This window comes from Lampetra fluviatilis, chromosome 51, assembly GCF_964198595.1.
Source record: "Lampetra fluviatilis chromosome 51, kcLamFluv1.1, whole genome shotgun sequence".
In the NCBI taxonomy this organism is placed as follows: Eukaryota; Metazoa; Chordata; class Hyperoartia; order Petromyzontiformes; family Petromyzontidae; genus Lampetra; species Lampetra fluviatilis.
The window spans coordinates 3,409,441-3,423,270 of NC_136325.1; the positions used below are offsets into that span (position 1 = coordinate 3,409,441).

The following is a 13,830-nucleotide window of genomic DNA, read 5'->3' on the forward strand; positions in this document are numbered from 1 at the left end:
ACAACATTTTTTTACAAAATACGACTATGGTGGCTCTGGCGTTGTACAATGTGTCTTTGATAAATATTTTTGGGTGAGTTCACTCAAGTATAAATGTGTCGTAGCCCGCCACCACCTCACAATAGCCAACTCGTAATATTTGTCAAGCAAACGAAGCGTGCACCAATTAGTTACTACTTCAGCCCACCGGTGTGTTGGAGAGTACATCCACAACATGAATAATATTGTTCACAAAAGCATACGTGCCAAAACAACAACGCATGTCTTTGTGTCGCCCTAATGTGGAAACGCGACTCGTGCACGCACACACACACACAGATAGTAGCTCGTTTGACATGGTTCACAGTGGAGTGCACTCAGAACACGCGGGCACAGGGCAAGCTGACATTATCACATCAATGTTCTCGAAGGGTTTCGTGCTCTCGCGTGTACACACACACACAGTCCCAAGGCATGCGATGCACAACCCCTATATCCCCATATCAAGGAGGGAACCCATGGCCAAGACAAAAACGCCCCCCCAATGTGCACAAGAGAATTCGAATCCTAATCCACACAGCTCCGCAGTGGCGTGGTGGTTGTGGCTTAGGTGTGGATCAAGTGGAGAGAAGAGACCGAGGAACAAAAAACTGCCCCTCCGCTCCTCAGTTTGGGATATTTGGTCTGGGCAGGCGAGAAGACGTCTCGGTGTTGGCTCGTTGAGCTATGAAACGACCAGTCTAGAGCACGGCAATATCCCCTTGAGTGTCTATGTGTGTGTCTGTGTGTGTGTCTGTGTGTGTCTGTGTGTGTCTGTGTGTCTGTGTGGGTGTCTGTGTGTGTGTGTCTGTGTGGATGTCTGTGTGTGTGTCTGTGTGTGTCTGTGTTTGTGTCTCTGTGTGTCTGTGTGTCTGTGTGTGTGTGTGTGTCTGTGTGTCTATGTGTGTGTCTGTGTGTTTGTTTTTGTGTGTCTGTGTCTGTGTGTGTCTGTGAGTGTCTGTGTGTCTATGTGTGTCTGTGTGTGTGTCTCTGTGTGTGTGTGTGTGTCTGTGTGTGTGTCTGTGTGGGTGTGTCTGCATGTGTGTGTGTCTGTGTGTGTGTCTGTGCGAGTGTGTGTGGGGAACGGTGGTGTAGCGGTTAGCGCGCTGCGCTACGAACCCCGCGATTCGATTCCCGCTCACGGCCAACACCGGTGACGATTATCTGAACCGGTCCCGGGCCTCCCCTAGGTCGACTCAGCCTCAAATAAGTACCTGGTGCGGTGTGTAAACATCGCCACGGGGGAGACAAAGGCGGTCGAGCGTGGTGCTGGACACCCACCCCCTCGTGTACTGTGCCGGTCTTTACAGGTGCTCGCTAACAGCACTTGCCCCTACAGTCTGTTAAGGCTATACGGGGGATCTTTGTCTGTTTTTGGGGGGTGCGGTTTCTCCAGGTTCGCAGATTGTAGTCGCACCACCAGGCATAGCACACTCATTGACGAATTCAGAGTTGACACTCTTGGCTTAGGAGGTCACATGACCTAACCCAAACATCCATTATTTAGGTTCAAAGATGACAGGGGGGGGTGGGGACTGACAATTTGCAGTCTGTAGAGCGCACGGCGCGGAGGTGAGCTCTGGAAACCATGTTCGCCTCGGATTGTGGGGAGGAAAGTGTCGTGCTGTTTCACAAATCCGGGAAAAAATTCGCCGACTTATGAGGTTACGAGACTTGATCTCAGACCCAAATCTAACATGTGTTACGGGGCATTTTTTTCGACTTGATTTCCAAGTCTAACAAAAAAATTCTACTGATCAAATCACGTGAACACAGCGAGGAATTTGCAGATTATTGGATTACGGATTGTCAGGGATTTTACCGTGGTATTTTTGGAGGGAAAGTTAGTTAAACCGGCGGAGTGAAGTATGTCACGGTGTGCGGAGACAGTGGATCGACGAAGCTGTTCGCAGACACGTATATCTGCTGTCTGGCGCAAAATCTGAATGAAAAACAAAGCTATTTCACACCATCACCAGGGTCTCACGCACATTCATCTTCTCCGCAAATGCGGTAGTTGCGTTCCTGAAGAACACCGCGTGATGAAAAAATCGCGTTGTAAGAATGAATATACAGGGTGTTTTAAAACGATGCACCCGATTTCAAAGCAGTATATTTCACGATGGCAACACGTTACAATGACACAAAAAGTTACAAACGGTTTAATGAGTTGTCAAGTTTTACTAACCGTTTTATAAATGCTCTATGTGCCCTCCACTTGCTGTACGGACAACATCGAGACGATAGTTGAATTCGTCCCAAACGCCTCTCAAAGTGTCTTCTTCCACTGAAGTCACCGCTGCCGTGATTCTGTTTTTGAGGTCATCCAGATTAGTCGCTAATGGTGGCAGGTCTTTGACGTATCCCCACAACAAAAAGTCGCAGACTGTGGTGACGTCTGGAGATCTTGGGGGCCAAGAGTGTAGCGCCAAGTCTTGGGGTCTCGTGCGACATATCCAACGTTGAGGCAGCGCGTCTTGCAAATGACTAAGGCTCGGGGCTGTTTGTGCGCTAGCGGTAATCATTGAAACTCTATGCCCCGCCCTTCCAAGTGGTAAACGTTACATTCATGGGCGGTTCGTGGTTGCAGAGATATAACGATTTAAAATCGGGTCCATCTTTTTCAAACACCCTGGTTCATATAGGGGTAAAGCACATTCCGCGTTAACACGTGAGATGCGCACGCCGGCTGAACAAAGACTGAGGCGCGTGCGTAGCATCTCGAAGCATCCAGCAGCATCCCACTGCCTTGTTGTGTGATGATGCTACGCCGAGGCAGCTGCTATAACCGCTTGTTCCTACTCGCGCGACGTGGTTACGTTCACCTGATCGCATTTAATCCAATTCGCATCCGCGTTATAGCCAGAAAAAAACGTGTTCCCTAATACATTCATCGCGTTATGACCAATTCGCATTATGTAAACAACCCGCCACCACCTCGCACATCCAATTGACACGTTCCGTTCACGTGACTCGCCTTGCTAATTGGCTGTGTCGGGTGGTGGCGGGTTTAATGACACATTTATATATTTATGCGATCCAAGCCAACAACAACAAAAAACACCTTTATTATGGATGCTATTGTTGGCGAAAGCCTCGCAGATTTGAGTCTCTGGGTAACGCTGCAGCCGTGCATTGCGCAAGAGCCGTCACTCCAGGAATCGCGAGACGCCCAACCTCAATGGGTATTTGGCAGAGGTGTGGACTCGAGTCATGTGACTTGGACTCGAGTCAGACTCGAGTCATGAATTTGATGACTTGCGACTCGACTTGGACTTGCATAACAATGACTTTGTCCCACCTCTGGTATTTGGCCTACTCTTTCACACGCCGCTTGCACGTCGTATATCTACTCGAATTCCCGCTCCTCATTCACACATTGGACACCGTGGCGGGAGACAAGGCAGTGGCCACAAAAAGTGAAAGACGGAGACAAATCGTGACCATCATCACATTGGCATGTTTATAAATTCCGTGAGTTCAGTGTCGTGCAAATGATATATACAGAGACGAGCTGTAACTGCCAATAAATAATTCAAATCAATAAATACATAAATACAAAATTCATAAAACATGAAGTACGGTTCTATAATTTTCGTGTGGTTTTTTTTCTTTTTAAGAGCAATGCAAAAGTGATTACAGTTTTATAAATTTTGGAATATCAATAAAGCAATGCAAAGATTGCTGCATATAAAAAAGTATGCTCACTCGCTTATCATCGTCATCATATGCCTTAAGACAAACCATTTGTCATAAGTCTACGCAGCTAATGAGCAGACAATACAATACTCGCAAACATGTGTTTTTTCTTAGAGATTTCATTCTGCACGGTTAAGAAACAAAAACACGTAATCACGCGATTCTATGAACACAGTACGAAAATAAATCGACCGCAGGTCGGAACACCGCTGACACCAAATCCCACGTGCACCCTCCCGAGTTTCGTATCGAGTTGGCTTCCCACAATTATGTTGCTTAGACCAAGGGGACAGACCAAGGGGACACTCGTTCCGTAGAGAAACGCAGAGGAGCGTTGTGTCGGGGTGGTCAATTGCATATGGGGGTTCTCTCTATCCAGTCCCTGCTCAGACAGCTGGAAGAAAATCATCCGTCAGTGTCATCGAGATCACATGGCCGCCGTCGTCGTCGTGAATAAATACTGCGTCGCGAAGTGATTTCAAAAGAAATATGAAGTGAGCGAGCCAGCAACATCGCGGTGAACATTCAATAATTGGTATTATTTGATCCGTTGTTATTGTGCATGTTTACTCAGGGGGGGGGGAGGAGGATTGCCATGTACTACGTACAGTCCAGAATTTATAATCGAGTAATTTCGCTGGAAATTTTTTATTTGGGCCGCGACGCCGGCACACAGCGGCCTACCCTTTGCCAACGACGTCACGGGCTCTTTTAACGTCCACCGTGAATCAGACGGCGTGATTTATATCTATACATTTATATTTACGGTTAATCCATCCGCAGTATTAATCAGGGCGGCCGCTGGGATTCGAACCGCGAACCACCGCAACACGTGACAAACGCAGCCGCCGCGAGGCCAGGCGGGTTGGCGACTGAAAAAAAACAACTGACAGCCGTTTTTATTTCGAATTCGGTGGAATAAAAAAAAAGACGACAACTCAACATTTCAAGAGCCGCACAATGCAAGTGGTGATTACGATTCGGTGGCGGTCCTTCGTAAGGAACGTCAACGAAGCGACGGTCCTTGAAGAGCCGCGGGTTGCGCGAGGCGACGGTGACCGCCGCAGGTTTGCGACGCGCGGACGCGCGAGGAAGGTCAAATTTGTGAAACGCGTAGAGAAAGCGAGTTACACCGTTCACAAATTCTCCTGCGCTGGTTGTGTGTGTGTGGGGGGGGGGGGGGGCGATTACTTCCGTCAGAGAGGATATGTGACGGTCGGATATCCGATGATTGACCGTCTAGTGAAGGTTCACCCCTATACCTTCAAGAATTGCAGCCGTGGGGGGGGGGGGCGGGTTAGCCAGTGATGGCACTGAAAATGGAACGAACACCTTCAGCAGCGCGCGCGTGGCGCCTGAGCGTGGCTCACACGACGCGGGGCCAACACGATCATCGCCGGCACGAGCTGTGCGTCTGTCCAGGGGACAGAGACACAGATGCCTGCCTCGTCTCCACCAGCATAGGCCGACAGAGGCTCGTTCCAAGTCAAGTGGCCGCGCGTACTAGGGTAGGGCCCGTGCCTCGAAGAGACGAGACAAACTACGGGTTGCCTACAGGCTGCAGTAGGGTTTGCGACCCATCCTGGCTTCACAATATCTCCCACACTGCGAGCAACCCAGCACAATCTGTAACTCTTACCGGGACATTAAAAGTCCAGCTTTGCATCATTTGTGTAACAATAATGATAACGATACACCACTCGAGACATGGAGTCACGTGTAGTTTCTCCCCTCTTCCGGTATTGTGATGTTTTTTTCACGATCTTATGTCCCAGTTTGTTTTGTTGTGTGCAACCCTCGACGTGCCATCCCACCACCAAAGGGGCACGCTGCCTGTCCTCCAGTTCATCTCCACGCGATCCACCAACATTCCAACCTCTCACCGCTGGCTTACCAGCGTGCACCACCAAGCTGGGACGAACAAACGACACCGTGTGGACTGAGCGTCGAAACAGATAGAATGCATGCAAATGTGCACAGTGCAATGTTGCATATCCGACAGTCACATATCTGCCGTCTAGTGTGCACACCCAGTGCAGTGTATGAGCAGTCCGAACTGCTCACATACTGCAGATATGTTGAAACACCCGTTTCGGACACGTGACGGACACGTGACGTTGTAACGTACGCCACGTGCTTCCGCTGCCAGGCTATGGAAACCACAGGCCGTGCAGTGGCATCGCACGGTGACGGCCTGCATCGTGGTGTTTCCATTGCTGGGCTGTGGCTCACACACGGGTTGTCGCGGTCTCCATTTGAAAAGGTATCGGCAACCAATGAGAACGAGCCGCGTGTATCGCGTGAAAAACACCCTCCAGTCACAAGCCACTCCAGAGACAACAGCCGAGAACACCAACTTGGCTGGCCCCCATCGTCAGCGCAATCCAAGGAAGGATGCGATGGAGGCTGATCTAGCAACATTCAGAGCGCTGGGTAAAGGAACCGAGGAACTGCTTGCGAAGGAGACAGCATCGGCCGTGCAAAACCACAGCTCAGCATTGAAACGCAGTCGAAAAACGGAACAAACCCCTTTAAGCCTTTCCCGTTCCGAGACATCTCTGCAGGCTGCAGGGGAAGGGGTCCCATTCACCGCTGAATCTTGGAGCGCGCGAGCGTGTTCGGCGTTCATGTTATTTAAGAGAGGCGTAGCGCCGTTGTTTTTGAAGACTTTGTACTCACCGCAGAGAACTGCAGCGACACGACCGCATTCTATGTGATAGCCGGCGCCAAACTGTGCCACGCGTCATCCCGCACGTGGCCTTGTGGGAGCCTCAGTTTTTTGTTGTTGTAAAATATCTCTCCGATCCGAAACAGGACACGAACCCAACCAATCACCTAAGAGGAAAACTACTTCCGAAGGTTTTCGCGGTTGCACGGCACAAGCTCTCCCACGTGCACGAATTGGAGCGGCGTGAAGAAGCTCGCGGCACCCGGCGGCGCGAAACGTCGGGACCATCACACCGAAATGCACGCGGCACGAAACAAAATAACCACGTTTTGGACAGCTGAACAGCGCACCCGCGAATACCCGCGCACAGCAGTCAACCTGCTCGTGTTTGTGCCAAGTCGCTTTTTCTTTAAAAAAATATTAACATAAATCCATGCCTGGAAATAGTTTCAGTTATCGACGCGTTTCGATTGCATGCAACGGTGCTTCGCCACAAACTTGGCACACGTTTGGCACAAATTTGTCCCTCCGCCACAAACTTGTGGTGGATGAGTCCTGAAAGCCTTGCCCACCTGTCCTGGTTTTCCCAGGATCATCCTCTATTTTGAGGTGGCCGTCCTGCAATATCTGTAAGTCTTCCCGGAACGTGAAGCATTAAACACCCCGTTTTTTTTTTGTCAGTTAGATGTAGTTCTCTCTTCCCACGATAAGACCCAGTTTTTCTGTACCTCTAGAGGTGGGCAACCCTACGAGAATTGCCACTTGAAATCAATAGGAGGCAGGCTTGCAGCGAAAGACCACGGGTTTCCCCACTGTTAAAAGATGAAATGTGTGTATGTTGAACTTCTTTCGCACCGTACGTAGCCAACCGCCTTAATCGGAGGTGCGGGGGAAGGACAACAAAATGTGATGACGTATCAGCGTGCGTGCACGCCACTGGCGGTGACACAAAACTAAACCTTTACGCTTTCAACCGGAGCGAGACGCTCTTTCAAATTGCGTTGCAGTACTCCTCCGCTCATTTTCGGATACCCCCCCACCCCATCCTCCCTACCCCACCCCGGCCTCGCATCCTGAGTTTGGCGGAAAAAAGCGGAGAAGTTAAAAAGGGAAATAAACAGAGACATACAAAAAACGTATGCATGTACAGTGCCTTCTTAGAGACGGCGGTCAGTTTGTGCATCATTCATTTCCTTCCTTCAGCAGATGGACATCTCATCGCCTCCCACGCCACCACCCACCGAAGGTCCAGCGGAGGGAGCTTCAGTTGCTCGATGCCGACTCTGCAAAGACAGAGGAGAGATTTGCGTTGTCGACTGAGAATGATTCCGCTAAATGACATGGAACAAAAGCTGATGAGTGTGTGAAAAAAAAACAAAGCGTTTACAGACGCACGTTTGTAATTACGCTGAGAGACGAATGGAGACACGCGTGCGTTGCGGAGCTTACAGGGACTCCTCTAATTACGAAAATTCGACTTACGAACTTTCAGAGATATGAACAAACCTGTCCGTATGTCCAGTTGCCTGTTCGGACCGAGAGTTGTAAGATCAACCGCCGCGCAATAGACGGATGTGGTGCCATCAACATCTGCAGAACGTGAAGAACCAGTGGCATCAACATCTGCAGAACGTGAAGAACCAGTGGCATCAACATCTGCAGAACATGAAGAACCAGTGGCATCTACATCTGCAGAACGTGAAGAACCAGTGGCATCTACATCTGCAGGACGTGAAGAACCAGTGGCATCTACATCTGCAGAACGTGAAGAACCAGTGGCATCTAAATCTGCAGAACATGAAAAACCAGTGGCATCTACATCTGCAGAACGTGAAGAACCAGTGGCATCTACATCTACAGAACGTGAAGAACCAGTGGCATCTACATCTGCAGAACATGAAGAACCAGCGGCATCTACATCTGCAGAACGTGAAGAACAAGCGGCATCTACATTTGCAGAACGTGAAGAACCAGTGGCATCTACATCTGCAGAACGTGAAAAACCAGTGGCATCTACATCTGCAGAACGTGAAGAACCAGTGGCATCTACATCTGCAGAACGTGAAGAACCAGTGGCATCTACATCTGCAGAACGTGAAGAACCAGTGGCATCTACATCTGCAGAACGTGAAGAACCAGTGGTATCTACATCTGCAGAACGTGAAGAACCAGTGGCATCAACATCTGCAGAACGTGAAGAACCAGTGGCATCTACATCAGTAGAACATGAAGAACCAGTGGCATCTACATCTGCAGAACGTGAAGAACCAGTGGCATCTACATCTGCAGAATGTGAAGAACCAGCGGCATCTACATCTGCAGAACGTGAAGAACCAGTGGCATCTACATCTGCAGAACGTGAAGAACCAGTGGCATCTACATCTGCAGAACGTGAAGAACCAGTGGCATCTACAGAACGTGAAGAACCAGTGGCATCTACATCTGCAGAACATGAAGAACCAGTGGCATCTACATCTGCAGAACGTGAAGAACCAGTGGCATCTCCATCTACAGAACGTGAAGAACCAGTGGCATCTACATCTGCAGAACGTGAAGAACCAGTGGTATCTACATCTACAGAACATGAAGAACCAGTGGCATCTACATCTACAGAACATGAAGAACCAGTGGCATCTACGTCTACAGAACGTGAAGAACCAGTGGCATCTACATCTGCAGAACGTGAAGAACCGGTGGCATCTCCATCTACAGAACGTGAAGAACCAGTGGCATCTACATCTGCAGAACGTGAAGAACCAGTGGTATCTACATCTACAGAACATGAAGAACCAGTGGTATCTACATCTATAGAACATGAAGAACCAGTGGCATCTACATCTACAGAACACGAAGAACCAGTGGTATCTACATCTATAAAACGTGAAGAACCAGTGGCATCTACATCTACAGAACATGAAGAACCAGTGGCATCTATGTCTACAGGAGATTATACGACTTTCCCCGTGTTTAGTGTACACGCCGTACAACATGTTTGGAATTGACAGGAGTGAGGTTGGACTTATAAACAAATCGACTTCCGAACAGACCTCTGGAACATAACTCGTTCGTAATTAGAGGAGTCTCTGTAATCTAAACAATCTAAATGCATGGGAGGTTTTTTGGGGGGGTTTTGACAATCGGCTATTGGGCCAACGTGCATACAGTAGAAGCCCTCTTAACGACGGTAATTGGTTCCACGAAACCGGCCGTTAAGTGATTTGCTTGTTAAGCGAGCATACACTACACTATACACGACACTATACACTACACATTGGGCTCTATGGAGGCCCGTCGTCAAGCGATTAGTCGTGAACAGGGGTGGCCGTTAAGAGGGGTTTTCCTGTACTCACCGGAGTGCGGGAAGCCCTCCCCGGAGCTGCTGAGCGACTGGCAGGACTTGGAGTCGACGCCGGGAGACTTGAAGTGAGAGCCCGGGACGAGGCCTTCCCGGAGTGAAACACTGCTCCTCACCAGCCTGCACAAAGACGAAGATCCCCCGTGTAGCCTTGAGCAGACTGTTGGGGCACGTGTTGTTAGCGAGCACCTATGAAGGCCGGCATGGCAAACGAGGGAGTGGGTGGCCAACACCACGCCCGACCGCCTTTGTCTCTTTGGTGGTGATCTTTACACGTCGCACCAGGTACTCATTTGAGGCTGAGTCGGCCTAGGGGAGGCCCAGGACCGGCTCAGATAATCGCCACTGGTGTTGGCCGTGAGTGGGAATTGAACTCGGGTATCCGGGTTTGTAGTGCAGCATGCTAACCGCTATATAACGATAAAGACAAATATCTCCCATATAGCCTAACAGGTTGTTAGGGCAAGTGCTGTTAGTGAGCACCTATGAAGGCCGGCACGGCACACGAGGGAGTTGGGTGGCCAGCACCACGCCCGACCGCCTTTGTCTCCCCAGTGGTGATGTTTTTACACACCGCACCAGGTACTCATTTGAAGTTAGGGGAGGCCCATGACCGGTTTAGATAATCGCCACTGGTGTTGGCCGTGAGCGGGAATCAAACTCGGGTGGCTGGGTACATAGGGCAGTGCGCCCACCGCTACACTACCACTCCCCACACGAATGCACACACACTCGGACGCACAAAACACACACGGACACACCAAAATACAAAAGACACACACACAGACGTGTGCACATGCACGGATGCACCGTGCACACAGACACGCCGCACACACGCATGGACACGCCGCACACACGGCACCAAGTTCAGTGGCCTTTGGTGGGACACATTGTGAGAAGCTACGATGGTCAACAGCCGAGACTGACTTTTGAGGGACAACCAAGGGTGGCAACTCATCCGACAGGACACACACTGTGAGAGATGGAGCTATGGAATCAGCTCGAGTGTAGATGGCTAGGTGGATTGTTGCATCACAGGATTGTGGGAAATGGTGACAGATTTCGAAGGGCCTTGATCCAGCAGCGGGTAGATCACGGCTGGTGACGATGATAACGATTGTATTTCATTTAATTTAGCGAATGCTGTTGCACATGACTCTTACAGGCGCAACAATAATGATTTTCTTTTTAATGTGGAAACGTATTTATCGTAATTAATTGATCACTCGTGAGGAAGACCGCACCAGTATCCCTCGCTGTCCTCCTTCAGCAGAATGATGCCTTCCCCCTTCTTCAAGGTGATCTCTTCTGCCGTCTGAGCCTCATAGTCCCCTGGAGCCATGTACTGCGCGGGACAAACACAGGGCACCTCGGCCTCAGCAGAACATCGACATGACGTCTACATTACAGGGTTGTTTCGGGTTACGTCGCGTGAATATGTAAGTGTGTCGTTAAACCCGCCACCACCCGACACAGCCCATTAGTTAGGGTTTGTCACGTAAACGAAACGTGGCAATTCGTTACGAGTTCAACACGCCGGTTTGTGTGTTGGTGAGTAAACCCACAACATTTTACCATTCGAGCACCGTGACGTTTCGCCGGTAATTACAACCAGCATCATCAGGCGACAGCCAGAGTTGTGGAGAAATCCTCCTGTTTTGGTCCTAAATAGCGGGATACATATTTACGCGATCTTACCCCCAAAAACACCCGTCTATTACGGATATTGTTGGTCGCCAAAGCCCGCGCGTTAAACATCACGTCCGTTTCCTTAAAACCTTAAAACGTCCCCCTTTAATCCCCTTACTTTTGTTATCCCCCCCCCCCACCCTTCCCTCCCCATTTAAACTCTCGCGCTGCCGCTCGCAGACCCCACCTGGGTGGGCCAGTGAGCCCAATTCCTCTCCCTTCCTGAAAACCCAGGAGCACTGAGCCCCCCGGGGCTTCTGCCCGTGGAACTTGTGTGCCCCCCAAATTCCCTGCGTGGTCACCGTTTGTGCTTCGTAACGGAGTTAACGCCGCGTGACGATAATAACAACAACAACAAAACTAAACAATTATTTTACTTCACCGGGTAAAGCCACCACTGAGCTGTAACGCCTCGACCTGGCCCTCGCAAACAAGTGGCTTACGACGTCGACAACGCAAACGAACGCACGTGCGTCAACCTCACCGCTGCCTTGAGCCTATCCGTGTACAGGAGGTGGACACGGGGAGGTGGGCACGAGGGGGTGGACATGGGAAGGCTCGGGTGGCTGGCCTACCTGCGAGGTGGACTGCTCGTCCTCGGCTTCGGACGAGTTGATCAGCTCATCGGCGCTTGACCAGCCCGCGTCGTAGTCCTCGTTGTTGTCCACCGTGGGCGCCGGCTTGGGCAGCCAGTCCCCTGTGGGGGGTGAGCGGGTGACCGGGTTCAGGGCGACGCCGGTGTCAGCACGCCGCCCCGCGTGCGATCTGCGCAGCGCGGCGGTTAGCGCTGAGCCGCGCTACGAAACTGGCGGACCGAGTTCGATTCCCGCTCACGGCCAACACCCGCGACAATGATCTGGACCGGTCGTGGGCCTCCCCTAGGTCGACTCGATCTCAAATGAGTAGCGGGTGCTGTGTGTAAGCTTTGCCACTGGGGAGATAAAGGCGGCCGGGCGTGGTTTTCGCCACACACCCCTCGTGTGCTGTGCCAGCTTTCATAGGCGCTACTCGCTAACAACACTTGCTCCAATAGTCTGTTAAAGGCTATACGGGGGATCTTTGTCTTTTTGTTTTTGTGTGTACATGAGGAGCAATGCTCACAGCAATGAGTGGAGCGCTGAGCGGCTAAAATACAGCGAGTTGGCACAGTGCGGGCACAGCTGGTGCATCGGCAAGTCATCTCAGTCAGCCACTACATGACATCTGCTGGGTCTATCCCGTCACCTCCTGGCAGCGAGCCTTCGACACTTCACGTGCCCTCAAAGTGCACCTAACCTGGCACGAGCGCTGTAGTAACATCACCGTCACTTAGTGGCGAATGGCGGGTATTTGTATTGGTGTGTGCATGTTGAACTTCTTTCGCACCATACGTAGCGAACGAGCTGATTTCATCGCTGCACCTCCCCGGGGGATGTCCACTCAGATGCGGTCCATTCAGTGGCTGCCACTCCGTAACTATCCTTGAAACATCGGCTCCGTCAATCCTTCTAACCATGACCCATCTTGGCCAGGACCCGCTCATCATTTCTTAACAATGTGAATTATGTCATTGACTGCAGTTTGCTTTCTAACCACGTGTTTGTCTCTCTGTCCCTCAATGTAACTAACTAGTAAATATATTTTTTATTTTACCAGGAAAGGCTCACTGAGAGATACGTATTACATACGTATGTTGAAGTTCTTTTCTACCGTACGTAGCCAACCATGCTAATCGGAGGTGCCGGGGGACGGACAACAAACTAAGCACACAAGAAGGAGTTCTAAAGAAATGAGTTTTCAATCTAGATCGGTGTTCTTCGTCGCAAGGCCCCGCGGGCCAATGGCGGCCCCTGGTGGCCTTTAGCGTGGCCCCTGGCGTGCGGCCCACCCGACAGTGCGCACCGTGTGAGAACACCCCTTGCAGGCAGTGCGGCGGCCCTCACAATGGTGTCTTATTGGTGACAGTGGCCCCCCTCTGAAAATGAGTGAAGAACACTCAATCAAATACATGATCTAGAAGTGCATAGCTCCAGTGGCTTCCTAATATCGGTAGGAAGAGCATTCCAGACGGCCGCAGAAGCGCATCTGAAAGCTCGTGACGTGGTGTCGACCGCGTTCATTCAACGGCCAGACAAAGCCGCCGCTGCTGCTGCTGCTGCTGCGATGCCCGAAGGTCATGTGATGGTTTAAGCTCCTTAACGAGATCAGCGAGGTATCGAGGTTGATTTGCGTCAAGCGCTTCGCGTGCGACGGGCGCGACCTCACAGCGCGTTCGTTCGACAACCAGAAGCCAACGCAACTCGGCGCGTGCCGGACGGACCACGGTCGGACCGCGCGGCACCCGTGACGACAGCGCGCCCCAGAATTTGTGTACGCGCCGCAGGTCCCAACGGACACTCCGGTCATCGTCGACCACAGTGAC

At 50.9% G+C, this 13,830-nt stretch overlaps 1 protein-coding gene across 7 annotated transcripts in view; it reads right to left on the reverse strand.

Annotated features, from left to right (window-relative positions):
- Positions 1 to 3,458: 3,458 nt before the first annotated feature.
- Positions 3,459 to 13,830, reverse strand: part of MCF2L2 (MCF.2 cell line derived transforming sequence-like 2) — a 209,917-nt gene continuing 199,545 nt past the window's right edge. For 4 of the 7 annotated variants that reach the window (XM_078878577.1, XM_078878576.1, XM_078878582.1 and 1 more), the window contains 5 exons: positions 12,005 to 12,126; positions 10,985 to 11,085; positions 9,736 to 9,860; positions 7,892 to 8,041; positions 3,459 to 7,668 (listed from right to left, as the gene is read on the reverse strand). In XM_078878577.1, the coding sequence (XP_078734703.1) occupies positions 7,649 to 7,668; positions 7,892 to 8,041; positions 9,736 to 9,860; positions 10,985 to 11,085; positions 12,005 to 12,126 (518 nt within the window). In that variant the 3' untranslated portion in view covers positions 3,459 to 7,648. The remainder of the gene's footprint in view (positions 7,669 to 7,891; positions 8,042 to 9,735; positions 9,861 to 10,984; positions 11,086 to 12,004; positions 12,127 to 13,830) is intronic. The other 3 variants (XM_078878579.1, XM_078878578.1, XM_078878580.1) reach the window with 3 other exon arrangements.